Genomic DNA, 23,205 nt, shown 5'->3' with positions numbered 1-23,205 from the left:
AAGTCTAATCTGTGCTTAGCTGCGAGAGGTCGCCCCTCGCATTGATTCCCAGCTCTTGCAAGCAGAGCAGGAAACCCCCTGAGCCCCCCCGAAATCCGCCACCGGGCCCCACCGCGCTGGGGGACCATGGGGCCCACGACGCTGTTGTGGCTGGTGGTTCTGGGTTGCTCAGGCGTGACCAGGGGTAAGCACCAGCCCTGCCAGACCTGCGGGAGGGGGGAAGGTGCAGCCCCCAGTGGATGTGGGGTCTCCCGTCAAAGAGGATGCTGGGTGGAGTCCTAGGGAGCCAGGATGCCTGGGTTCTATTCCCGGCTCTGGGGGGAGTGGGGTCTAGTGGTTACAGCGGGGGTGGGGTGGGGTCCAGGATGCCTGGGTTCTATCCCCGGCTCTGGGGGGAGTGGGGTCTAGTGGTTAGAGCGGGTGTGGGGTGGGGTCCAGGACGCCGGGATTCTATCCCCGGCTCTGGGGGGAGTGGGGTCTAGTGGTTACAGCGGGGGTGGGGTGGGGTCCAGGACGCCTGGGTTCTATCCCCGGCTCTGGGGGGAGTGGGGTCTAGTGGTTAGAGCGGGGGTGGGGTGGGGTCCAGGACGCCGGGGTTCTATCCCCGGCTCTGGGAGGGGAGTGGGGTCTAGCGGGTAGAGGGCAGGGGGGGGCTGGGAGCCAGGACTCCTGGGTTCCATCCCCAGCTCTGGAGCAGGTGGGTGGGGCCGGGCCTGTGGGATGTCAGGGTCATGATCAGTTCAAGTCTGAACATGTCCCAGGGCCTTGCCTGTAGCTGGCAGCCGGCTTGTGCACTGCTCAGCCTCAGCCCCTTGCAGCCAGCTGGGTGCGCCACCCCAGACCTGGGTGCAGCGCCCCCCTTCCTGCTGCGGGACTTGCAACCTGCCCCTCTGCAGCCCCGTCTCTGCTCCCCGTAACTCCTTCCCCCGCCCCCACCCCAGAGTGCGTGGGAGGAACTATCACCGACCCCCACCCTGGGGGCTGAAGGAGCCTCTGGGGAATGGGATCCGGGGCCTTTCTGGCTCCCACCCGGCCCCAGGGCAGGGACTGGCTGGCTCAGGGGGGCAGGGAATGGGGCATGGGGCCTGTCCCCTCTAGGGGGTGCCGGCTCCCACCCGGCCCCAGGGCAGGGACTGGCTGGCTCAGGGGGGCAGGGAATGGGGCACAGGTCCTGTCCCCTCTAGGGGGCGCCGGCTCCCACCTGGCCCCAGGGCAGGGACTGGCTGGCTCAGGGGGGCAGGGAATGGGGCACGGGGCCTGTCCCCTCTAGGGGGCGCCGGCTCCCACCTGGCCCCAGGGCAGGGACTGGCTGGCTCAGGGGGGCAGGGAATGGGGCACGGGGCCTGTCCCCTCTAGGGGGTGCCGGCTCCCACCTGGCCCCAGGGCAGGGACTGGCTGGCTCGGGGTGCATGTATTTCGGGGAGCTCTCCCTCCCTGCCCCTGTTCTGGGGTGCCCAGGGCTCAGCCTGGCAGAGGAAAGTGATTCATTCTGCAACACCTCATGCAAATCCTGCGGGCGGTTTGAAAGTGCAGCTCGGAGCAGAGCCCCAAAGCTGAGCCCTGGGCCCCGGGCGTGTCTGTGTCACGGAAACACACATGAGGGGCCTCGGATTAGACGGGCAGTGTCCCACCCTGCACCCAGCCAACCCACAGCTGCTCGGCTGCTTCTCCCCCCTTCCCCGGCCTCGGCACCCGGATGTCGGGCCAGGGCCCTGCAGAGCTAGGCACCCACGTGCGCCCACTCGCACGTCCGCACACTCAACAGGGGAGCCCAGGGCTGGGCGAACAGAGGGCTGTGGGTAGGGAGTGAGGGGCACCGACAGGGCTGGTGAGGGGGTCAGAGCTGGGCTGGCAGGGGTCTGCGGGTCGGGAGTGAGGGGCACTGGCAGAGCTGGGAGGGACACTCTGCGCAGCCTCCTCCCCCCGGCTTACGCGCTATCTCAGAGTTTGTGCACAAGGTTTTGCTCGGGCCTGGTGCATGCTCCCACCCCCTCCCACCGCTTGCCCTGTGACCGTGCACGCAGCCAATGAAATGCCAGCTGAACTGGGGGCTGTGTCGTGATGAAGCAGGACTGTTCTTAATGTTTCCTCTGAATAGTGTGGGGGTGCCTCAGTTTCCCCTATGCAGTTCTTAAGTATCTAGGGGGTGGGGTAAGGGTGTATGATCATTGCAGAGCCCTAGAGGGCAGGTGTGTGCAGGGGGCTGGACACAGAGAATGGCCGACACCCTGTTTCCTGGCCAGTGATGGCCTGGGCCCTTCCCCCCTGCAAGGTGAGAGCTAAAGGGTTGGAACGCGCTATCTCAGAGTAATCAGGTAACAAAGCCCAGAGGAGGAGGGGCTGGAGGGAGTTTCAGATTGGGGCTGCCTGGGATATGGAGTGAAGGGCAGACGGGGTTGTCTGGCTCACTGCCCCCCAAAGTGGACCCAGCTGAGGGGTCCTGTTCTCTGCACCCACAAGCTCTGTGTTAGACCATGTTCCTGTCATCTAATAAACCTCTGTTTTACTGGCTGGCTGAGAATCACGACTGACTGCGGAGTTGGGGGGCAGGACCCTCTGGCTTCCCCAAGACCCCGCCTGGGCGGACTCGCTGGGGGAAGCGCATGGGGAGGCAGAGGATGCTGAATGCTCCGAGGTCAGACCCAGGAAGGTGGAGCCGGGTGAGCTGTGTGTCCTGCAGACAGGCTGCTCACAGAAAGGAGACTTCCCCAGAGTCCTGCCTGGCTTCATGGGAGCAGTTCCAGAGCATCGCCCGGGGACTCCGTGACAACTGGTGGCAGCGGTGGGATGTACTGCACCCCGCGGATGGCGCTTCCTGCAGTAAGTGACTGGGGAGCAGTAAAACGAAGGGGGATTGACGAGGACCAGGCGTGCTGAAGGCTCAGAGAGGAGTGGTTTCAGGGAGCGGTTAACCCCTGGGAGTGTGTGACCAGCGAGAAGGACTGTGCAGTAATGGGGTCCCCCTGGGGACTGCAGTGAGCAGTCTCAGGGGCGGAGGAGCCTGCAGCTTGGCTCTGGGACAGAGAAGGACTTTTGCAGTAACAGGGTCCCCCGGGGGATTGCAGCGAGCGGTCCCAGGGGCGGAGGAGTCTGCAGCTCGACCCTGGCAAAGAGGTGGTGACCTCGAGAAGGGCTGGCACACGAGGGGTTCTCCCTGGAAACCGTGGGGAGCTGAGACACCCAGGCCTGTGAGTCCACAACAACTTGGGAAGAGCGGAGTGACGGCCTATCACCATCTCCTTAAGAAGGACATTGTAACCCTGTGCAGAAAGAGAGGGTTGAGCGTTGGAAAGTTCACCAAAGCACAGTTAATCGTGCAAGCTGGAGGAGGATGACCGCTCTCAGGGACAGATTCCTGACCCCAAATGGGGCTATAGCAGGATCTGGGAGCAGCTGGAGTGGGAGCCAGGCACCCCCAAGACTCCTGTCCCTGACCAGACAAGGGTCTTCACGATCGGGTTCCCCATCGGGGGATCGGAGACGGACGGGATTGGAGCTGAGTCCGAGAGAGCAAGAGGACTGTGAGAGACAGCGAGAGCCCGAGAAAGAGCTGCAGAAGCAGCAGCAGCATAAACTGGCGGTGGGGGAGCGGAGAGGCCTAGGGGACCTCCCCGGGGTGAGTGGGGATAGACCCCGGGGGGCCAGTTCCGCAGGGAACCTCGAGAGTAAATTGCTGCCCCTGGTTAAGGAGGCGGGGGATGTGGATGCCACCTCACTGCCTTTGAGCAGGCTGGAGATTTGAACCAGGGGGGACCCTGCGGAAAAGCCCCGGTGTCTAGCTCCCTTGCTGGGTCCCAAGGCCATCGACTCCGTCAGCCAGATGGGTGGGGATGAGGACAGGCTCCCACTCCTGACCCCAACCTATATGTCTCCTGGGGCCAGGCCCCTCGGACCTCCAGTGGGAGCGGAAGGTGATGGTCAATGGGGAGACATTCCTGGGGTGGCGAGATCCGGGGACAGAGAGAACTGGTGTCAGGCCCTGGGTGGTGCAGCCTCAGATGCTGAGGGGCTGGGTGAACTGGGTGAGGGTCCCAGGGATGAAGCCCCTCGCCCTGCGTATGGCCCAGATCCCTGTGCAGACCCAGGAGGGGTGGGGCTGGCTGGTTGTTGGGGTGCTCCAGGACACCAGCTGTGAGACCCTGTTGTGGGGTGACTGTGTCTCTTTGGGACAGGATCCAGGCCCTGCTCCTGTAACGGCCAAGGGTTTGAATTTGAATCCAGGGAACCAATCAGCGGAGAGAGAAATGGTCAGTGAAAATGCAGATGACCTGGCTGGCAGCAGGGAGGAGCTGCTAGGCTCAGGCTACCTGCCTGCCTGTAACCAGACCCCTGGGGCTCCCCGCCCCCCTTGTACACCAGAGAGGGGGCTCACGCTGGCTCTGATGCAGTGAGGAAAGCAGCGAGCTCGCTGCCTACCCCCACTGGGACAGCAAGGGCAGCGCTGAGCACAGAGGGAGCTGAGACCCCAGCTGAGTGGGGGGAGGACACAGGCAGGGCAGGGGATCTTTGGGGAGTGGCAAGGTGCTCGGTAAGGAAAGTCTGGATGAGCCTAGGCAGCCTTGTGAGCTGATGGCTGTGTCTAGTCAGCAGGGTGGGAAGGCGAGGAGAGTGGAAGATGAGTGTCCCTGGACCGTACCTGACCTGTTAGCTGGGTGGAGAATTGGGACAGTGAAGGAAACGTGCCTGTGTCTGTCAGGGGTATTGACTTGCCTGTGGAGGGAGCTACCCTGATCTCCAAGCAGTTGTCTGCGACCAGCCTTGTGTGCTGGGACAAGGGGAATGAGATCCCAAGCTGGGTGTCTGGTAAAGGAGAAAGTGTGTCCGGCTCTTCTTGGTCTGTGGAGCAGACAGAAGGGGCCTTTCAGCCTGTGATGGTCGAGGGTCGTGCAGTTGTCTCAGATCTGGTTCTGGATTCAGCTAAAGCCCAGGAGGGAAGGGTCCTAAGTTTGTGTCTGCTCAGGAGAATGGCCCTGTAACTAGGTCGCATCCAGTTACGGTCTATGTAAAACCCCAGAGACCAGATAATTCAGGTGCTTGTATTTTGCCTGTTGCTAATGTGTTGTTGGAAAGGGTGGAGCAACTCTGTCTGATCAGGGTGAGATCCTAGCAAGGGCACAAAGAGAGCATGAAGGTGATGTGATTGTGTTACCTACTGAGGGTGTGGAAACCTGTAGCAAGAAGGAAAAGATTCCTGAACTTGTGTGTGGCAAAGGGAAGGAGAATGCTTCTGACATTTTATCTAAAAGTCTGTAAGTTTGCCTGAAGGGGGATTGTGTAGGAATCCGCCGGATGGGCCAGAGGTAATTCTGGATGTAAGGGAGACCCAGAAAGAGTCTGTTGTTGCTCAGGAAAGTGTCCCTCTAGAGGAAGCCCTAGGTGAAGAGGGTAAGAGCAGAATTTCTGGGGGGGGGGGGTGGTGAATTGTTGCATAGAAAAACCCTAGGGAAAGGAATCCTCATGGAGTCTTTGCAAGCAGTTTACTGCAACTGAAGGGTGTGAAAGTGATTTAATCAAGAAAGTTTCAGTTCCTAACAGCCAGAAATTTTCTGTTGTGAATGGATCCACTGACTGTCATGTTGAAAGATCCAGTGTGGAGAGCTTTGAGAAGGTCTCAGACAGGGTGAAAGCTGTTAAGAAAGTTAAATAGTCCTATAACCAAGTGGCTGTGTTTGGCCAGCTTGTTGGGGAGAAAACCCTATCCCAGTTTGACCCCCTGGGGTTTTGGGGTGGCCAAAGGGCACGGGCCGCATAAACCTTCCCACATGCGGCCTGCGAGTGCTATCGACCACCCCCGACCTAAGGGAGGGCGTGAAACTGGAAGGGCCTAGTGTAACTCCTACCAAGGAATGGGAGAGATGCTGGGGCATCCATGGGAACGTTGGTGGCTTCGAACTTCCCCAGGTCACTGGCTAAAGTGACCCTGCTCAGTTCGATCTCGAAGGAGGGAGAGATGTGACGAGTGGGACTGTTCTTAATGTTTCCTCTGAATAGTGTGGGGGTGCCTCAGTTTCCCCTATGCAGTTTTTAAGTATCTAGGGGGTGGGATAAGGGTGTATGATCTTTGCAGAGCCCTAGAGGGCAGGTGTGTGCAGGGGTCTGGACACAGAGAATGGCCGACACCCTGTTTCTTGGCAACTGATGGCCTGGGCCCTTCCCCACTGCGAGGTGAGAGCTAAAGGGTTGGAGAACAAAGGGATCAGGTGACCTCCTGGCCCTGGGAAAGGAACAAAGCCCAGAAGATGGGGAGCTGGAGGGAGTTTCAGTTTGGGGCTGGCTGGGACATGGAGTGAAGGGCAGACGTGGTTGTCTGGCTCATTGCCCCCCCAAAATGGACCCGGCTGAGGGGTCCTGTTCTCTGCACCCACAAGCTCTGTGTTAGACCATGTTCCTGTCATCTAATAAACCTCTGTTTTACTGGCTGGCTGAGAGTCACGTCTGACTGCGGAGTTGGGGGGCAGGACCCTCTGGCTTCCCCAGGACCCCGCCTGAGCGGACTCGCTGGGGGAAGCGCACGGAGGGGCAGGGGAGGCTGAATGCTCCGAGGTCAGACCCAGGAAGGTGGAGCCGGGGGAGCTGTGTGTCCTGCAGACAGGCTGCTCCCAGAGAGGAGACTTCCCCAGAGTCCTGCCTGGCTTCATGGGGAGCAGATCCAGAGCATCGCCCGGGGAGTCATCAGGAGAGATGCCCATTGGCTGCTCGTCCCTGGGGGCGCCCTGGCCTGCTTTCTTACCCCTTTCCCTGCTGCATGATCGCTTTTGAGGGCCCCCCCACGACGCCTGGGCTTCTTCGCCCTTGCAGTGGCTACGGTCCAGGAGGAGACGCGCAGCTACCCATGCGAGGCCGGCGCTCCCTCGCACCGGATCGACCTCCCGCCGGACGCCGGGGAAGGAGACAGGAAGATGCAATGGGTGTATGGGGTGAGCTTTTCCGGAGCACGAAGCTGATGAGCCGCGGCCTCTCTGGGGTGTGGCAGGGGTGGGTTATACGGGAACCCTTCACCCGGTGCTGAGATGCAGCTGTCTCTGGGGTGGAGCATGGGGCAGCAGCATCTAACATGGGACAAAAGAGTGTCTGTGTTTGTGTGTCTCTGTGTGTGTGTGTCCCTGCTGCCCCTACTGGATGGATCCAGAACTGCCCAGCTGTGTGTCAGAGCCCCCCAGACCTCAACCAGAGGAGAGCGATTCCCCGTTGACTCCAGGGAGAGGTCATGAACGGCAGCCCATTGTCCACGGGGACGTGGCCACGACATGTAGAGGGAGGCAGGTCCCTGATCACTGACTGGGTCCATCTCTGCCCCCCCAGAACACGACGATCGCCACCTACCCGCCCAGCCAGCATCTCCCCTCCGTGCTGGACGTGGCGAATGGGGAATCTCTGTGACAAGCTGCATGAATCTCACCCTGCTTGTGTTCGACGCAACGGTGAGGGGGATAGGGGGCAGCAGATAGAAAATGGGGAAGCTGTAGTGGGTTAGAGCTGGGAGGCTGGGAGTCAGGACTCCTGGGTTCGCTCCCTGGCTCTGGGAGGGGAATGGGGACTAGTGTTTAGAGCCGGGGGGGCTAGGAGCCAGGACTCCTGGGTTCGCTCCCTGGCTCTGGAGGGGAGTGTGGACAAGTGGTTGGGGGGGGGGCGCTAGGAGCCAGAACTCCTGGGTTCTCTCCCTGGCTCTGGGAGGGGAGTGGGGACTAGTGGTTAGAGCGGGCGGGGATGTCAATCCTGATTATATTCTCCTTGTTCCCCAGGGTAAGGAGAGAAGGACGCACTACACAGGTGAGCCTCACTTGGTTTAGCTCTTTGAATTTGTCCCAGTGGTTCCTGGTTGTTTCCTCCCCCTGTAGCCCAGCGCCCCCCTGGGGAATTGGGGCCAGCCCGGGAGAGAGCGCCCCCTGCTGAATGACCGGAGGATTGACCCTGTCCAAATGGGGCCTCTCTCACACGCTTGCTTTTCACCTACAGCTAGTCCTGGGAACCTCCTGGTCAGGAACCAGAGTGACGGGCAGCGCTCTGACCCCAGCAGCGCCTGGAGACAACCCCCCGGCAACTCGGGTAGGTGGCTCAGAGCAGCAGCTGACTCAGCTCGGAGCCCAGAGCCAGTGGGGGCTAGTGGTGAGCGCAGGGGGGGCTGGGAGCCAGGACTCCTGGGTTCTCTCCCCGGCTCGGGGAGGGGAAGAGGGCGAGAGCAGTAATGTTTTCCTCTCCCATGGTGTCTTTGTGTTGCAGGTGGATTCGGGGCAACCCTCCTGATTTCTCTGCTGACCCGTTATCTCCTCTCCTAGCTGAGTCTGCAGAACAGAACTCAGCCCCACCGGTGCCCCTCACCCCCGACCCACAGCCCCCTGCCAGCCCAGCCCCCGGCTTCCCCCCTCCCACAGCCCCACCAGTGCCCCTCACCCCCGACCCACAGCCCCCTGCAAGCCCAGCCCCCGGCTTCCTCCCTCCCACAGCTCCACCGGTGCCCCTCACCGCCCACCCACAGCCCCCTGCTAGCCCAGCCCCCGGCTTCCCCCCTCCCACAGCCCCACCAGTGCCCCTCACCCCCGACCCACAGCCCCCTGCAAGCCCAGCCCCCGGCTTCCTCCCTCCCACAGCTCCACCGGTGCCCCTCACCCCCAACCCACAGCCCCCTGCAAGCCCAGCCCCCAACTTCCCCCCTCCCCCAGCTCCACTGGTGCCCCACACCCCTGACCCGCAGCCCCCTGCTAGCCCAGCCCCCAGCTTCCCCCCTCCCCCAGCTCCACCAGTGCCCCACACCCCCGACCCGCAGCCCCCTGCTAGCCCAGCCCTGCCCGCCCCCACGTCCCCAGCTGTGCTGATTGTCTGAGTGATGGTGCAGAGCCCAGGACAGCTGGACCGAGCCCGAGCCCAAGCCCTGACCCCCGGGCCTGTGGGGACGCAGCCAAAGATGCCGCAGGGGTTTTGGGTCGATGGCCTGCCTGGAATGGTTGAGGGGAGGGGGGAAATGTTCACATGTTTTAGGCGTGTTCTAAGCATGTTGGCATGTCTCAGGGATGTTCTGAACCCACCCTTTCCTCTCTCCCTTCCCCCAGCTCTGGGCCCCGGCCCAGTGAAGGTGCCGGGACGTGGAGCATCGCCCCCCCACCCCTCCGGCATGACACCTGCGCACCCTTGTCCCTGCCACGTGGTGCCCTCGTGTGGCAGCAGAGGGTACTGCAGGCTGCAGGTGGCACAAGGGCAGCAGCCCCTCAACCCTTTGGGGCTCAATCTCATTCCCCCCTCTCTCCCCATGCAGTGTGGAGGCTGCAGATGGGGGTCTATATACCCCCCTGCCCCGGCACAGAACCCAGGCGTCCGGGCGGCCTTTTCCCTGCTGAGCTACCACTGCCTGAGCAGGCAGATGGCTGGGCCCAGAGCCAGTAATTAGCATTTCACGGCAACATGGAATTAACCTGCAGAACTCCCTGCCACTGGATGGGGCTGGGTCAAAAAGCTGGAGATTTGAAGGGAGGGTCAGACACACGTATGTTTCATTAATAGAGGAGCCGAGTGGTCCTGTGGATAGGCCATGGGGCTGGGAGCCAGGACTCCTGGGTTCTGTCCCTGACTCTGGGAGGGGAGTGGGGTCTAATGGTTAGGGCAGGGCAGGGATGGGAGCCAGGACTCCACTCAACCTGCTGTGTGACTCTGTGGCCCACCCTGAGTCCCTGCAGCCCCTTAGACAGAATTTTAATATTATTTTATATCCATTTTAATTCATATATTAAAAGAGTTTAAAACCCTGGTCCGCCGGGGGAGGGGGGCAGAAGGGGGCGGCCTGTCCCCCACCCCACATCACAGATGTACTAGCAGCAGCAGGAGGTGACCCCCCACCCCAAACTTGTGGGTCTGAAGCACCAGCAGCTGCATCTGGTGATGTCCGCATGGGAGCAGCCCAACCCTCACTTACCACAGGGGGGCGACGCCCCCACACTATGCTAGACCTGGCTCCATTGCCCTGTGATGCACTGGAGTGCCATGAGGGGGGACCAGCTGGAGGGGCGTGGATGCCCCCTGCTGGACACCCTCGGCACTGCCTGTTGTGTGTCATTGGCCCCGCACTGCCAGGAGCAGGCGGGGATCCTCCAGGAGGTTCTTTAGCAGCAGAGGGGGAGTTGTGGGTTCTAGTCCCACTGGAAGTTCAGCGTGAAAGTGAGTATAAACAGCCCCGATGCCCCACCTCAGGGGTGGACGCATCTCAGTGTCAGGCGAGTGGGTCCCTGTATACCTAGTCCCCAAAGGCAGCTGCGTCTCAGCCCCCAGCACTGTGGAGGCCCAGGTTAATGAATTAATTAATAATGAATAATAATTATGACTAATGATAGGGTTGCCCCGTGATCTTGGATCCAGGCGTGACCCTGATACCCTGGTATTTTGGGGCTGGCATTGAGCCATCCCTGGGCGAGGTGGGGTCTGCTCTGCCCTTCCTGGCTGGGCCACAGATTTCCCGTGTTGCCTTGGGAAAGTCGCTTCATAGCCCCGTGTCTCAGTTTTCCCCTCTGTATAATGGGGAGAATCGTCCGTCCGTGAGCTCCCCAGGCGGGGACTGTCTCTCACTGGGGGGCGGTCAGCGCAGGATGGGGGCCCGCTCTCGGTCAAGCGAGGGGTGGGGGGGGTCAGTGCACACCTGGCATGATCTCATGGGGGGGTGCTGACCTCATTTTGGGGTGTCTGTGCAACACCCAGCGGAACAGGGCCCCCCCCAAACCCGGTTACAAACCCTACCCCTGTGTTGGATCGCCAGTAGGTCTCGCTGGCCAGCCCGGGGGCCCATCGCATCTGGTAGCCCGTCTCTGGCAGTGTCAAGGGGCGGCCCCCTCAGGGGCGGCCACCCACACCTCGTGGCGGATGAGGGGGTAACCTGCCCTGGGGGGGAGGGGGGGAGTTTGTTTCTCTCTCTCATGACTTACAGCTGCCTCGCAGCTCCGATGGGTGGAACTCGGGAGGTGTTCGGGGCCCATATAAATAGCTCAGCGTCTGTATCGTGCCCCGCAAAAGGGGGTCCCGCTCCGTGGCTGGGGTCTCCCGGGCGCTATGGCAACACGTGGATACTCGTAATAAATGCCGGCTCCTCGCTGGAATCCTGCTAAGCTCTGGCACCTTGGCTATATCATGTGGCGGTGAGTTCCGCAGGCCGGGCGCATGCCACGCCCCAGTGACTCCGCTTGAAACCTGCCGCCTTCTGAGTTCCTGGAATGCCGCCCCTCTCCTCCTGTTGGTGGGAAGGGTAAATAAGGATTAACCGGGGCACCTCTGAGCCCCCTCCCCCCACAGCGATGTAGTTCACCCTTTCTCGGCCAGCGCTTCGCAAGCATTGTCTTCGCCTGCACGTGACTTTGTGGCTGCATAATACGGTGCCGTTGCAACGCTCATCTGTGGTGCTCATAATAAAATGGCCGGATGCTTGAAACCAAACCAAGTCGCTGGATTGCATTGACACTGTATTTTGGCAGGGGTTCCCATGGGCTCTTGGTTGTGCACTCTGGTCTGTTATTGTAGGGTCTCTCAGAGCACTGGACTTGCTCCCAGACCGATTTGTTATTGTAGGGTCTCTCAGAGACACTGGACTTGCTCCCAGACCGATTTGTTATTGTAGGGTCTCTCAGAGACACTGGACTTGCTCCCAGACCGATTTGTTATTGTAGGGTCACTCAGAGACACTGGACTTGCTCCCAGACCGATTTGTTATTGTAGGGTCTCTCAGAGACACTGGACTTGCTCCCAGACCGATTTGTTATTGTAGGGTCACTCAGAAGCACGGGAGTTGCTCACAGTTTGGTTTGTTATTGTAGGGTCTTTCAGGAGCCTAGGTTTGTGTACAGAATGGTTTCTTATTGCGGGGGGTTTGGAGCTTTTGGGTTGTTATTGTAGGGTCTCCCACGGGCTGCTTTGTTATTGCAGGTTCTCTTGGGAGCAAGGGATTGTACAGACTGTTTTGTCATTGTAGGGTCTCTTGGAGACAGGGGGATACACACATGCCGGTTTGTTATTGTAGGGTCCCCCCAGCCATCTCCTAGCAGCCTGTCCAGATCCACTCCCTGGGAAGATGTATGGGCATGGGGAGGGGGCTGTATGGGTGTGGGGGGGGGCTCTATGGGTGTGGGGCTGTGGGTTCACAAGGAAGCCAGACTCTAATTCAGCCCACCCCCCCCCCAGACTAAAACTACAACTCCTATGAGCCCCCACTCTGCAAGGGGGGGAAATTAACCCCCGCCCCCTCCCCTTAGGAAATGGGGCGCAGGGAGGAGAAGGGGGAAGCTGCCCACCCAGGTGGCTGCCAATCCCCCATCTGCCCACAGGAGGGAGACAGCCGCCTGCTGACCGCAGGGCTCCGGGCACAACCCAGGGCAGAGACTTAGGGCCTTGCACTGCCTGGGTCTCGGGAGCAGGTTTGGGCCACGCCGGGCCCCCTGCAGAGCTGCAGGCCTGGCTCCGGCGGGAGTCAAAGCGTGAGGGTCAGAGAAAGAGAGAAAAAGAGAGGGGAGCGTTTATTGGCCCCAGTATTCCCCCATGCTCCACCCCAGAGGGGTCCGCATCTCAGCGCCGGGCGAGGGGTCCCCGGATACCCAGCCCCCGCGTCACACCCCAGAGGGGGCCGCATCTCAGCGCCGGGCGAGGGGTCCCCGGATACCCAGCCCCCGCGTCCCACCCCAGAGGGGGCCGCATCTCAGCGCCGGGCGAGGGGTCCCCGGATACCCAGCCCCCGCGTCCCACCCCAGAGGGGGCCGCATCTCAGCGCCGGGCGAGGGGTCCCCGGATACCCAGCCCCCGCGTCCCACCCCAGAGGGGGCCGCATCTCAGCGCCGGGCGAGGGGTCCCCGGATACCCAGCCCCCGCGCCCCACCCCAGAGGGGGCCGCATCTCAGCGCCGGGCGAGGGGTCCCCGGATACCCAGCCCCCGCGCCCCACCCCAGAGGGGGCCGCATCTCAGCGCCGGGCGAGGGGTCCCCGGATACCCAGCCCCCGCGCCCCACCCCAGAGGGGGCCGCATCTCAGCGCCGGGCGAGGGGTCCCCGGATACCCAGCCCCCGCGCCCCACCCCAGAGGGGGCCGCATCTCAGCGCCGGGCGAGGGGTCCCCGGATACCCAGCCCCCGCGCCCCACCCCAGAGGGGGCCGCATCTCAGCGCCGGGCGAGGGGTCCCCGGATACCCAGCCCCCGCGTCCCACCCCAGAGGGGGCCGCATCTCAGCGCCGGGCGAGGGGTCCCCGGATAACCAGCCCCCGCGTCACACCCCAGAGGGGGCCGCATCTCAGCGCCGGGCGAGGGGTCCCCGGATACCCAGCCCCCACGCCCCACCCCAGAAGCCTCTCGGCGCCAGGCAGGGCGTGGGGCTCTGGTAGCAGCGAGGCCGTGGGCCGCGATTCATCGATCCGAGGAGTGAGCGGGGCCTGGGACGTTTAGCCGACGCAGGATGCAGCCCGTCCCCTGGGAGCACTTTCCATCCATTGATTCGCCTTTTGCTCTCAGCCGGGCAGCCAGAGCAGCAGCAGGGGGGGGGGGGGGAGAGAGAGAGAGAGAGAGAGAGAGAAAGAAAGAAAGAAAGAAAGAAAGAAAGAAAGAAAGAAAGAAAGAAAGAAAGAAAGAAAGAAAGAAAGAAAGAAAGAAAGAAAGAAAGAAAGATAAATTGGGGATAGGAAAAGAACAAAAAAAGAGCTAGGGATGGAAAGAAAGAAGTGATAAAGGTTGGAAGGGAAGGAGGAATTTATTTTCTTTCTTTCTTTCTTTCTTTCTTTCTTTCTTTCTTTCTTCTGACACATTCACTCACTCTAGCGACCCTACAACCAGATTCCAGATGCAGACTGGCAGCTGGCGTGGCCAATCCTGCTCAAGCTGGGGGTGGGACTTGGCAGCTTCCCTCTCTTCCCCCCCCCCCCCCCCAGCCGCACCCTTCCACCCCCCAGCTTAGCGAGCTCATCCCAGGGCCGGGCCAGGGGCCAAGTGTCTGCAACTCCCACGTGTGTGTGGGGGGGTGGGGGGCGGGGGGAGGAACGAGTGAGTGTGACACAGCGATAGAGAGCAAGACCCAGCCAGACCATCCGACTTCAACAAGAAGAAGGGAGCGAGAAAGTCTCTGGAAGGAGTGAGAGAAAAGCAAGGAAAGGGGAAAGGGGGGGGAAGGAGGGAGAGCAAGAAAGAAGGGAAGGGATCAGCACCAGCGGAGAGATGAAGGGAAGTCTGATCTCGGACAGGTAAGGGGATCCTGGCTGGGGAGCCTGTGGTAGAAACAGGGGCACTGGGGCTGGTTCCACTCCATCGGGTGTCCTGACCCCCCGTGCCCCTGCCAGGTCCATCGCTGCCCCAGGGCGTGGGGCAGGATCGGAGCCGTCCCCACTGGGGATGACAAGGAGACCACCAGGGACCAGGCAGGTATAAATGCCCAAGAGAGATGGACACAGGGGTGTGTGGGGATGGATGGATGGCTAGAGGGAGCGGTGTGGGGGGATGGATGGATGAGGTCTGGGGGAAGGATGGATGGGGAACTAGAAGGAGTTTGTGGGGAGGGTGGATGGATGTATGGATGAGGTATGTGGGGGTGGATGGAGAGGTGTGGGGGATGGATGGACGGATGAGGTGTGTGGAGGATGGATGGATGGATGGTTGAGGTGTGTGGGGGATGATGGATAGATGGATGGATAGATGGATGGATGAGGTGTGGCAGATGGATGGATGGAGAGCTAGAGGGTTGTGTGGGGGTGGATGGATATGGGAGATGGATGAGGTGTGGCAGATGGATGGATGGAGAGCTAGAGGGTTGTGTGGGGGTGGATGGATATGGGAGATGTGGGGGATGGATGGATGGACAGATGAGGTGTGGAGGGGGACGGATGGATCAGGTCTGGGGGATGGATGTATGGATGGAGAGGTAGAAGATGTGTGGGGAGGGTGGATGGATCTATGGATGAGGTGTGTGGGGACGGATGGATATGGGAGATGTGGGGGGATGGATGGACTATAGGTTTTTGATGGGAGGAAGGTTTTATAGCTAGCTCGACAGAGGAGTATGGGGCTTGATGGATGAGGGGTGGATGGGGATAGATGGATGGGGATGGATGGAGATAGATGGATGGGGGTGGATAGGGATAGATGGATGAGGGGTGTGTGGGGATAGATGGATGAGGGTGGATGGGGATAGATGGATGAGGGGTGTGTGGGGATAGATGGATGAGGGTGGATGGGGATAGATGGATGAGGGATGTGTAGGGATAGATGGATGAGGGGTGGATGGAGATAGATGGATGAGGGTGGATGGGGATAGATGGATGAGGGGTGTGTGGAGATAGATGGATGGGGGTGGATAGGGATAGATGGATGAGGGGTGTGGGGATAGATGGATGAGGGGTGTGTGGGGATAGATGGATGAGGGTGGATGGGGATAGATGGATGAGGGGTGTGTGGGGATAGATGGATGAGGGGTGGATGGAGATAGATGGATGGCTGAGGCGGGGGGTGGGGGTGTGGATGGACAATGGGGGAGCAGGGATTGGGAGCCAATGAGGGTGGGGGGGGGAGAGGGATCCACTGGGCAGGCTGGGGGTTGGGGGCCAATGGGAGGGATCCCCGTGGGGAGAAGGGAACAGGAGGCCAATGGGGTGCCAGCAGGGGGGCAGGGGAGGGGGATACAACCACCAATTTAGTGTGGCCACCAACGTGCTGCTGCCCCCAGCCTCAAGATGGGGCAGGGGCCTGGGGCCTCCCTCCCGTGACGCGACCCCCCACTGCGCCGGGCAGGGCCTCCTAGATCCGGCAGGGACCGGCCTGGTTTCGCTAAATGTCCTTCAGCCGGCAGCTCAAGGACAGAGCCTGGAGGCCGCTCCTGGCACTGCCCCGCCCCCGCCCCTCCGCGGCAGTTCTGGGGGGGCGCTGGCTGAATGAGAGGGGCGGGGGAGGCTGTGAGGGGGTGCTGCAGTGCCAGTTGCTCCTTGCCCAGCCCCTCACAGTCCCAGCAGCCACCACATGTGGGGCAGGGAAAGGCTCCCCCCAGCTCAGACCAGCAGAGACTCTGTGGGGTTCTCGTTTGCTGTGGGGCGCGGGGCACTTGCCCGGCTTATCTGGGGACTGCTCACGTAACCAATTCCCCAGCACTGCGGGGGTTATGGGGCCTGGCGGGGCGGGGGTCAGCCCCACTGGCAGGGATCCCAGGCTAGAAGGTTCCCTGGGAGGCGGAGTACCAGGGTGGATGGGCCAATGGGGCTGATCCCAGGGGGCCAGGAGAGGGGGTGGGGTACCAGGTAGATGGGCCCGTGAGGCTGGTGCTCGCCATGCCCAGCCCCCCTCCTGTTCTCCCACACCAGGGTCCCCCCTCCCCACGCCAGAGGCTCTGGGCACCCCACCTTCCTCAGCCATGCCAGCGTAAGTGCTCCCCTCTAGCTCACCCATCAGATCTGGGCTGGCCAGGGGGAGGTGCCCTGCCCTGGTCACTCGGGGCGGCTGATCAGAGCCGTTGCTTCAGGCCACAAGCTCCTGCAGTGGGTGGGGGGACATAGACTGGCCCCTGCTCCATCCCTCCTGCCCTCCTCCCACCTATGGGGCGCTCAGCCCTGGCCTGGGAGCTGGGGGGGTGGGGGAAGATGGGCCCAGGGAGAAAGTTTAGCCAGATTAAACTCAATGTGGGGGCCAAGGAGGGGACCGGCTGCCTCAGAGGGGTGGGGAATGGGACAGGGGGGACCCCATGGAAAAAGGGGTAAACAGTGAGGTGGCAAAATTTGCAGATGATACAAAACTACTGAAGAGAGTTAAGTCGCAGGCGGACGGCGAAGAGCTACAAAGGGATCTCCCGAAACTGGGTGACTGGGCAACAAACCGGCAGATGAAATTCCATGTTGATCAATGCAAAGTAATGCTCGTTGGAAAGCTTAATTCCAACTATGCATATAAAAATGATGGGGTCTAAATTACCTGTTACCCCTCAAGAAAGGTTTCAGAGTAGCAGCCGTGTTAGTCTGTATCCACAAAAAGAAAAGGAGGACTTTTGGCACCTTACAGACGAACAAATTTATTTGAGCATGAGCTTTCATGAGCTACAGCCCACTTCAGCGGCTGCATCTGTATCAGCAAAAAGAACGAGGAGTACTTCTGGCATCTTACAGACTAACATTTATTTGGGCATAAACTTTCGTGGGCTAGAACCCACTTCATCAGATGCATAGAATGGAACATATAGTCAGAAGATAGATATATACACACAGAGAACATGAAAAGGTGGAGTAAGAGGCTAATTAATTAAGAGAAGCTATTATCAGCAGGAGAAAAAAACGTTTGTAGTGATAATCAAGATGGCCCATTTAGACAGTTGACAAGAAGGTGTGAGGACACTTAACATGGGGAAATAGAGTCAATATGTGTAATGACCCAGCCACTCCCAGTCTCTATTCAAACCCAAGTTAATGGGCTCTCGTTTCCATATTAATTCAAGCTCAGCAGTTTCTCTTTGGAGTCTGTTTTTGAAGCTTTTCTGTTGCAAAATTGCCACCTTTAAGTCTGTTACTGAGTGGCCAGGGAGGTTGAAGTGTTCTCCGACTGGTTTTTGAATGTTATGATTCCTGATGTCAGATGTGTGTCCATTTATTCCTTTGCATAGAGACTGTCCAGTTTGGCCAATGTACATGGCAGAGGGGCATTGCTGGCACATGATGGCCTATATCACATTGGTAGATGTGCAGGTGAATGAGCCCCTGATGGCGTGGCTGATGTGCTTAGGTCCTATGATGGTGTTACGTGAATAAATATGTGGACAGAGCTGGCATCGGGCTTTGTTGCAAGGCTAGGTTCCTGGGTTAGTGTTTTTGTTGTGTGGTGCCTGGTTGCTGGTGAGTATTTGCTTCAGGTTGGGGGGCTGTCTGTAAGCGAGGACTGGCCTGTCCCCCAAGATCTGTGAGAGTGATGGGTCATCCTTCAGGATAGGTTGTAAATCTTTGATGATGCACTGGAGAGGTTTTAGTTGGGGGCTGAAGGTGACGGCTAGTGGCGTTCTGTTATTTTTTTTGTTGGGCCTGTCCTGTAGTAGGTGACTTCTGGGAACTCTTCTGGCTCTGTCAATCTGTTTTTTTCACTTCAGCAGGTGGGTATTGTAGTTTTAAGAACGCTTGATAGAGATCTTGTAGGTGTTTGTCTCTGTCTGAGAGGTTGGAGCAAATGCAGTTGTATCGTAGAGCTTGGCTGTAGACAATGGATCATGTGGTATGTCCTGGATGGAAGCTGGAGGCATGTAGGTAGGCATAGCGGTCAGTAGGTTTTCGGTACAGGGTGGTGTTTATGTGACCATTGCTTATTAGCACAGAAGTGTCCAGGAAGTGGATCTCTTGTGTGGACTGGTCCAGGCTGAGGTCGATGGTGGGATGGAAATTGTTGAAATCATGGTGGAATTCCTCAAGGGCTTCTTTTCCATGGGTCCAGATGATGGAGTCATTGTGGAGAGTTCTCTGAAATCATCCACTCAATGTGCAGCAGCTGTCAAAGAAGTGAACAGAGTGTTGGGAATCATCAAGAAAGGGCTAGATGATAAGACAGAAAATCTCATATCGTCTCTATGTAAATCCATGGTACGCCCACACCTTGAATACTGCGTACAGATGTGGTCGCCCCATCTCAAAAAAGATATTTTGGAATTGGAAAAGGTTCAGAGAAGGGCAACAAAAATGATAAGGGGTCTGGAATGGCTTTCAAATGAGGAGAGATTAATAAGACTGGGACTTTTCAGCTTGGAAATGAGACGACTAAGGGGGGATATGATTGAGGTCTATAAAATCACGACGGATGTAGAGAAAGTAAATGAGGAAGTGTTATTTACTCCTTCTCGTAACACGAGAACTAGGGGTCACCCAATGAAATGAATAGGCAGCAGGTTTAAAACAAACAAAAGAAAGTATTTCTTAACACAACACACAGTCAACCTGTGGAACTCCTTGCCACAGGATGTTGTGAAGGTCAAGACTGTAACAGGGTTCAATAAAGAGCTAGATAAGTTCATGGAGGATGGGTCCATCAATGGCTATTAGCCAGGCTGGGCAGGGATGGTGTCCCTAGCCTCTGTTTGCCAGAAGCTGGGAATGGGTGACAGGGGATGGATCACTTGATGATTCCCTGTTCTGTTCATTCACTCTGGGGCACCTGGCATTGGCCACTGTCATCAGAAAGGATACTGGGCTAGATGGACCTTTGGTCTGACCCAGTATAGCCGTTCTTATGTTCCCCAATAGGGGGTACCGGCCCCAGGGCAGGGACTGGCTGGCTCAGGGGGCAGGGAATGGGGCATGGGGCCTTTCTCCTCTAGGGGGCACTGACCCCAGGGCAGGGGACTGACTGACTGGGGGAGGGGGCTGGCAGGGGCTGGATCCCTTGCCAGAGATTAGATACTGACTTTGTTGTGAAATGCCACTTACAACCCTCCCCCTCCCCTCTGCTGTGCGAAAGCTAGTGTGGGGGACGGGACGGGGTGGTGGCGGCTGTGGGATCGGGGGAATGGCTCAGGGCAATTCCAGGTCCCTGCTAGGGGGGCGGGGGGTCTCTAGACACGTGTCCGCCCCTCTCCCCTGCCAAATTCTCATTGCAGAGTCATATCCTGGGCCTGACCTCTAGCTTGGGGAGGGGAGTGGGGTTAGGACAGTGGAGGGGGGGTGTGGCTGGGAGCCAGGACACTTCTGGCTCCCTTGCTGTATGGTGTTAGGCAAATCCCTGCCTCAGTTTCCCCTTGTGGAGAATGGGGACGTTATACTGAACCATGTCCCTGCTTGGTGATGGCGATGGTGGGGATAAATTTGCCTTTTGTGGGAAGACACACCCTAGGAAGCCAGACCTGAGCATGGGGTCCTGAGGCGGGGGGTGTCTCTCAAAACCCCTCCCTTTTCTGGGGCCTCTTTCCCTCCACAGCTCTCAGAACCCCCCAGGGACTATTCTGTGCACCCGCAAACTCCTGTTTAAGCCCACCCCACACCTCTCTCCCTGGCTCTGTCTGTTGATTCCCTCTTAGACAAGGGAAGGGGCGGGATACTGGGGTAGATGGGCCCATGGACCAGATTCAGGGGGGCAGGATACCAGGGCAGATGGGCCTGTGTGACTGATCCAGGGGGGCAGGGATGGGGTGGGATATCGGGATAGATGACCCCGTGGATCTAATCCAGGGGGCACGGAGGGGGCAGGACACTGCGGTAGATGGGCCCAGAGGACTGATCCAGGGGGGCAGCGATGGGGCGGGATACCGGGGTAGATGGGCCCATGGGTCTGGCAGGCAGGATACCGGGATAGATGGGGCTGATCCGGGAGAGCGGGGCACCGTGCCCCATGTCACACCCCTGCCCTGGCCACCTGCCATCCCCCCCCAGAGCCCCACGACCCCCCTCTCCTCAACCCTGCCCCTCCATCTCTCTCTCCCCCGCCCCCTCCAGGCTGGGCAGGACCCCGGGGCCGCCCCGAGCCGCCGTCTCCCGCTAACCGCCCCGCGCCCGCCGAGGCACCGAGCCGGGGCGGGGGGGGCCTCCCGGGCCATGGGGCCGGAGCCCCTGCGGGAGGAGGAGGAGGAGGACGGGGGGCCCCCCCGCCGCAGCCGCTTCGTGAGGAAGGACGGGCACTGCAATGTGGAGTTCGTCAACCTGGGGGAGAGGAGCCAGCGGTACCTGGGCGACCTGTTCACCACCTGCGTGGACGCCCGCTGGCACTGGCTGGCCCTGCTCTTCTCCCTGGCCTTCGTGCTCTCCTGGCTGCTCTTCGGCCTGGCCTTCTGGCTGGTGGCCGCCCTGCACGGCGACCTGGGCCCCGCGCCCGCCCCGCGCCCGCCCTGCTTCACCCAGGTCACCGGCCTGCTGGGCGCCTTCCTGCTCTCGCTGGAAACCCAGACCTCCATTGGCTACGGCTCGCGCAGCGTGACCGAGGCGTGCCCGGCGGCCGTGCTGGCCGTGGGGCTGCAGTGCGTGGCCGGCTGCCTGCTGGACGCCTTCCTGCTGGGGGCCATCGTGGCCAAGGTGGCCAGGCCCAAGAAGCGCAACCAGACGCTGCTGTTCAGCCGCTGCGCCGTGGTGGCCCTGCGGGACGGCGAGCTCTGCCTCATGTGGCGCGTGGCCAACCTGCGCCACAGCCACCTGGTGGAGGCCCACGTCCGCGCCCAGCTGCTGCAGGTGGGGGCCGGCGGGCGCGGGGGGGGGCGAGGGCTCGGGGAGGGGAGTGGGGCCTAGTGGTTAGAGCCGGGGGGGGGGCTGGGAGCCGGGACTCCTGGGTTCTCTCCCCAGCTCTGGGAGGGGAGTGGGGTCTAGTGGTTGGAGCGGGAGGGGGCTGGGAGCCAGGACTCCTGGGTTCTCTCCCCAGCTCTGGGAGGGGAGTGGGGTCTAGTGGTTAGAGCAGGAGGGGGCTGGGAGCCAGGACACCAGGGTTCTCTCCCCAGCTCTGAGAGGGGAGTGGGGTCTAGTGGTTGGAGCGGGAGGGGGCTGGGAGCCAGGACTCCTGGGTTCTCTCCCCGGCTCTGAGAGCGGAGTGGGGTCTAGTGGTTGGAGTGGTAGGGGGCTGGGAGCCAGGACTCCTGGGTTCTCTCCCCGGCTCTGGGAGAGGAGTGGGGTCAGGGGGCCGAAGCGGGCAGGGATACGGCTCCAGTGGCCGAGGACGGGGAGCTGACAGGGTGGGGGGTGGGTCTCCCCGCTTCCGTCCCATCACTAACCCCCCCGCCCCGTCGCCACCCCGCAGCCCCGCGTGACCCCCGAGGGCGAGTTCCTGCCCCTGGACCAGCGGGACGTGGACGTGGGCTTCGACAGCGGCACCGACCGCCTCTTCCTGGTCTCGCCCCTCACCGTGGTGCACCGGATCGACGACACCAGCCCCTTCTACGGGCTGGGGCCGGCCCAGCTGGCCCGGGCCGACTTCGAGCTGGTGGCCATCCTGGAAGGCATGGTGGAGGCCACAGCCATGACCACGCAGTGCCGCACCTCCTACCTGCCCGGCGAGCTGCTCTGGGGCCACTGCTTCGCCCCCGTCCTGGCCCGTTGCCACCGCGGGCGCTACCAGGTCGACTTCCACCACTTCCACCGCACCTACCCGGTGCCCGGCACCCCCCGCTGCAGCGCCCGGGAGCTGGGGCAGCAGAGCCCCGGCCCCGCCGGCGCCCCCCGCGCCTCCTTCTGCTACGTCAACGAGCTGGCCCTGCGCGAGCAGCAGCCGGAGGAGGAGGAGGAGGAGGACGGGGCCACGGGCGGCCACAGGGCCACGGAGATGTGATGGGACGGCCCCTGCGGGGAAGGGGGCTCATTGGGCGCCGCTCCGTGGGGCTGGATGGGGAGGGGTTGGGGGTTAGTTCCTGGGGGGGAGGCGAGGTTGGGGTTGGGGGTCAGTTCCTGGGGGGGAGGCGAGGTTGGGGGAGTCAGTTTCTGGGTGTTGGAAGGGCTGGGGGGCAGTTCCCTTGGGGGTTGGAGGTTGGCTCCTGGGTGCTATTGGGGGTCAGTTCTTGGTGGGGGGCTGGGAGGCAGTTCCTGGGGGGCTGGGTGTCAGGGGGGTTCAGTTCTTGGGGGGGTGGGGAGGCAGTTCCCGGGGTTGGTTGTTGGGGGGTCCATTCCTAGGGGGCTGGGTGTTGGGGGGCAGTTTCTCGGGGCTGGGTTTTGGGAAGGTCCTGGGGGCCTGGTTGTTGGGCGGGAGGTTGTTCCTGGTGAGCTGGGTTTTGGGGGAGTCAGTTCCTTGGGGTGTGGGAGGGGTCAGTTCCCGGGTGGTGTTTGTTGGGGGGGGGTCCGTTCCTGGGGGGCTGGAGGGGCAGACGTTGGGGGCTGGTTGTTGGGGCTGGGATGGAAGGAGCAGCCCCAGCTTGACTGGGCAGATCCTGACTCCGCCTGTCTGTCCATCCACCTGTCTGTCCCCCCACATGGCCCCAAAGCGACAACTGGTGACACAGAAATAAAGAGGATTTGGAGAGGGAAATTGGCTCCGTCTGATTATTGGGTGGTGAACGGGGTTTGGTGGGTGTCACTGCCCCCCCCGGACCCTCCCCACCCCGTCAGCTAATGCTGCCCCCCGGGGACCCCTCCATCCCATCAGCCAATGCTACCCCCCAGGGACTCCCCAAACCCTGTCATCCAACGCTGCCCCCCTGCATTCCCCTGTCAGCCAACGCTGCCCCCACAGGGTCCCTCCCACGCCATCAGCCAACGCTGCCCCCCCGGAAGCCCCACCCCAGGGACCCCCACTCTCCCCAGCCCTGCAGCGGGCGGGCGGGGGCTGTTCAGGTGGTTCCTGGCCAGGACT

The 23,205-nt window shown here is 60.9% G+C and overlaps 2 protein-coding genes across 5 annotated transcripts; both read left to right on the top strand.

The window, feature by feature from the left end:
* The first annotated feature begins 6 nt into the window (after nt 1-6).
* Nucleotides 7-11,409, top strand: LOC144929742 (uncharacterized). 4 transcript variants are annotated; one of them, XM_078850206.1, is made up of 6 exons: nt 7-184; nt 6,799-6,917; nt 7,303-7,421; nt 7,743-7,770; nt 7,957-8,046; nt 8,221-11,409. In XM_078850206.1, the coding sequence occupies exons 2-6, from the start codon at nt 6,833-6,835 to the stop codon at nt 8,274-8,276; spliced, it is 378 nt and encodes a 125-aa protein (XP_078706332.1). In that variant the 5' UTR covers nt 7-184; nt 6,799-6,832; the 3' UTR covers nt 8,277-11,409. The 4 variants fall into 4 exon arrangements, with proteins under 4 accessions (XP_078706332.1, XP_078706333.1, XP_078706331.1 ...); XM_078850205.1 differs by lacking the exon at nt 7-184 and adding an exon at nt 2,310-2,660; XM_078850207.1 differs by lacking the exon at nt 6,799-6,917.
* Nucleotides 11,410-14,126: 2,717 nt separating this feature from the next.
* On the top strand, nt 14,127-22,191 carry KCNJ14 (potassium inwardly rectifying channel subfamily J member 14). The gene is made up of 3 exons (XM_078850370.1): nt 14,127-14,186; nt 20,379-21,104; nt 21,664-22,191. Exons 2-3 carry the CDS (start codon nt 20,478-20,480, stop codon nt 22,189-22,191), a joined length of 1,155 nt encoding a protein of 384 aa, XP_078706496.1. The 5' UTR covers nt 14,127-14,186; nt 20,379-20,477.
* The last annotated feature ends 1,014 nt before the right edge of the window (nt 22,192-23,205 follow it).

Source organism: Lepidochelys kempii, chromosome 23 (assembly GCF_965140285.1).
Source record: "Lepidochelys kempii isolate rLepKem1 chromosome 23, rLepKem1.hap1, whole genome shotgun sequence".
Lineage (NCBI taxonomy): Eukaryota > Metazoa > Chordata > Testudines > Cheloniidae > Lepidochelys > Lepidochelys kempii.
Note: the sequence above shows the minus strand (reverse complement) of the source record. Positions and strands in the feature narration are given on the sequence as shown.

Bases quoted from the DNA above. Each gene is read 5' to 3' on its own strand.
- KCNJ14 (XM_078850370.1), top strand. From the start codon at position 20,478: ATGGGGCCGGAGCCCCTGCGGGAGGAGGAGGAGGAGGACGGGGGGCCC. The intron at 21,105-21,663 runs GTGGGGGCCGGC...GCCACCCCGCAG, and splicing joins TCCGCGCCCAGCTGCTGCAG to CCCCGCGTGACCCCCGAGGG.
- LOC144929742 (XM_078850204.1), top strand. From the start codon at position 6,746: ATGATCGCTTTTGAGGGCCCCCCCACGACGCCTGGGCTTCTTCGCCCT. The intron at 6,918-7,302 runs GTGAGCTTTTCC...CTGCCCCCCCAG, and splicing joins AGATGCAATGGGTGTATGGG to AACACGACGATCGCCACCTA. The intron at 8,047-8,220 runs GTAGGTGGCTCA...TTTGTGTTGCAG, and splicing joins ACAACCCCCCGGCAACTCGG to GTGGATTCGGGGCAACCCTC.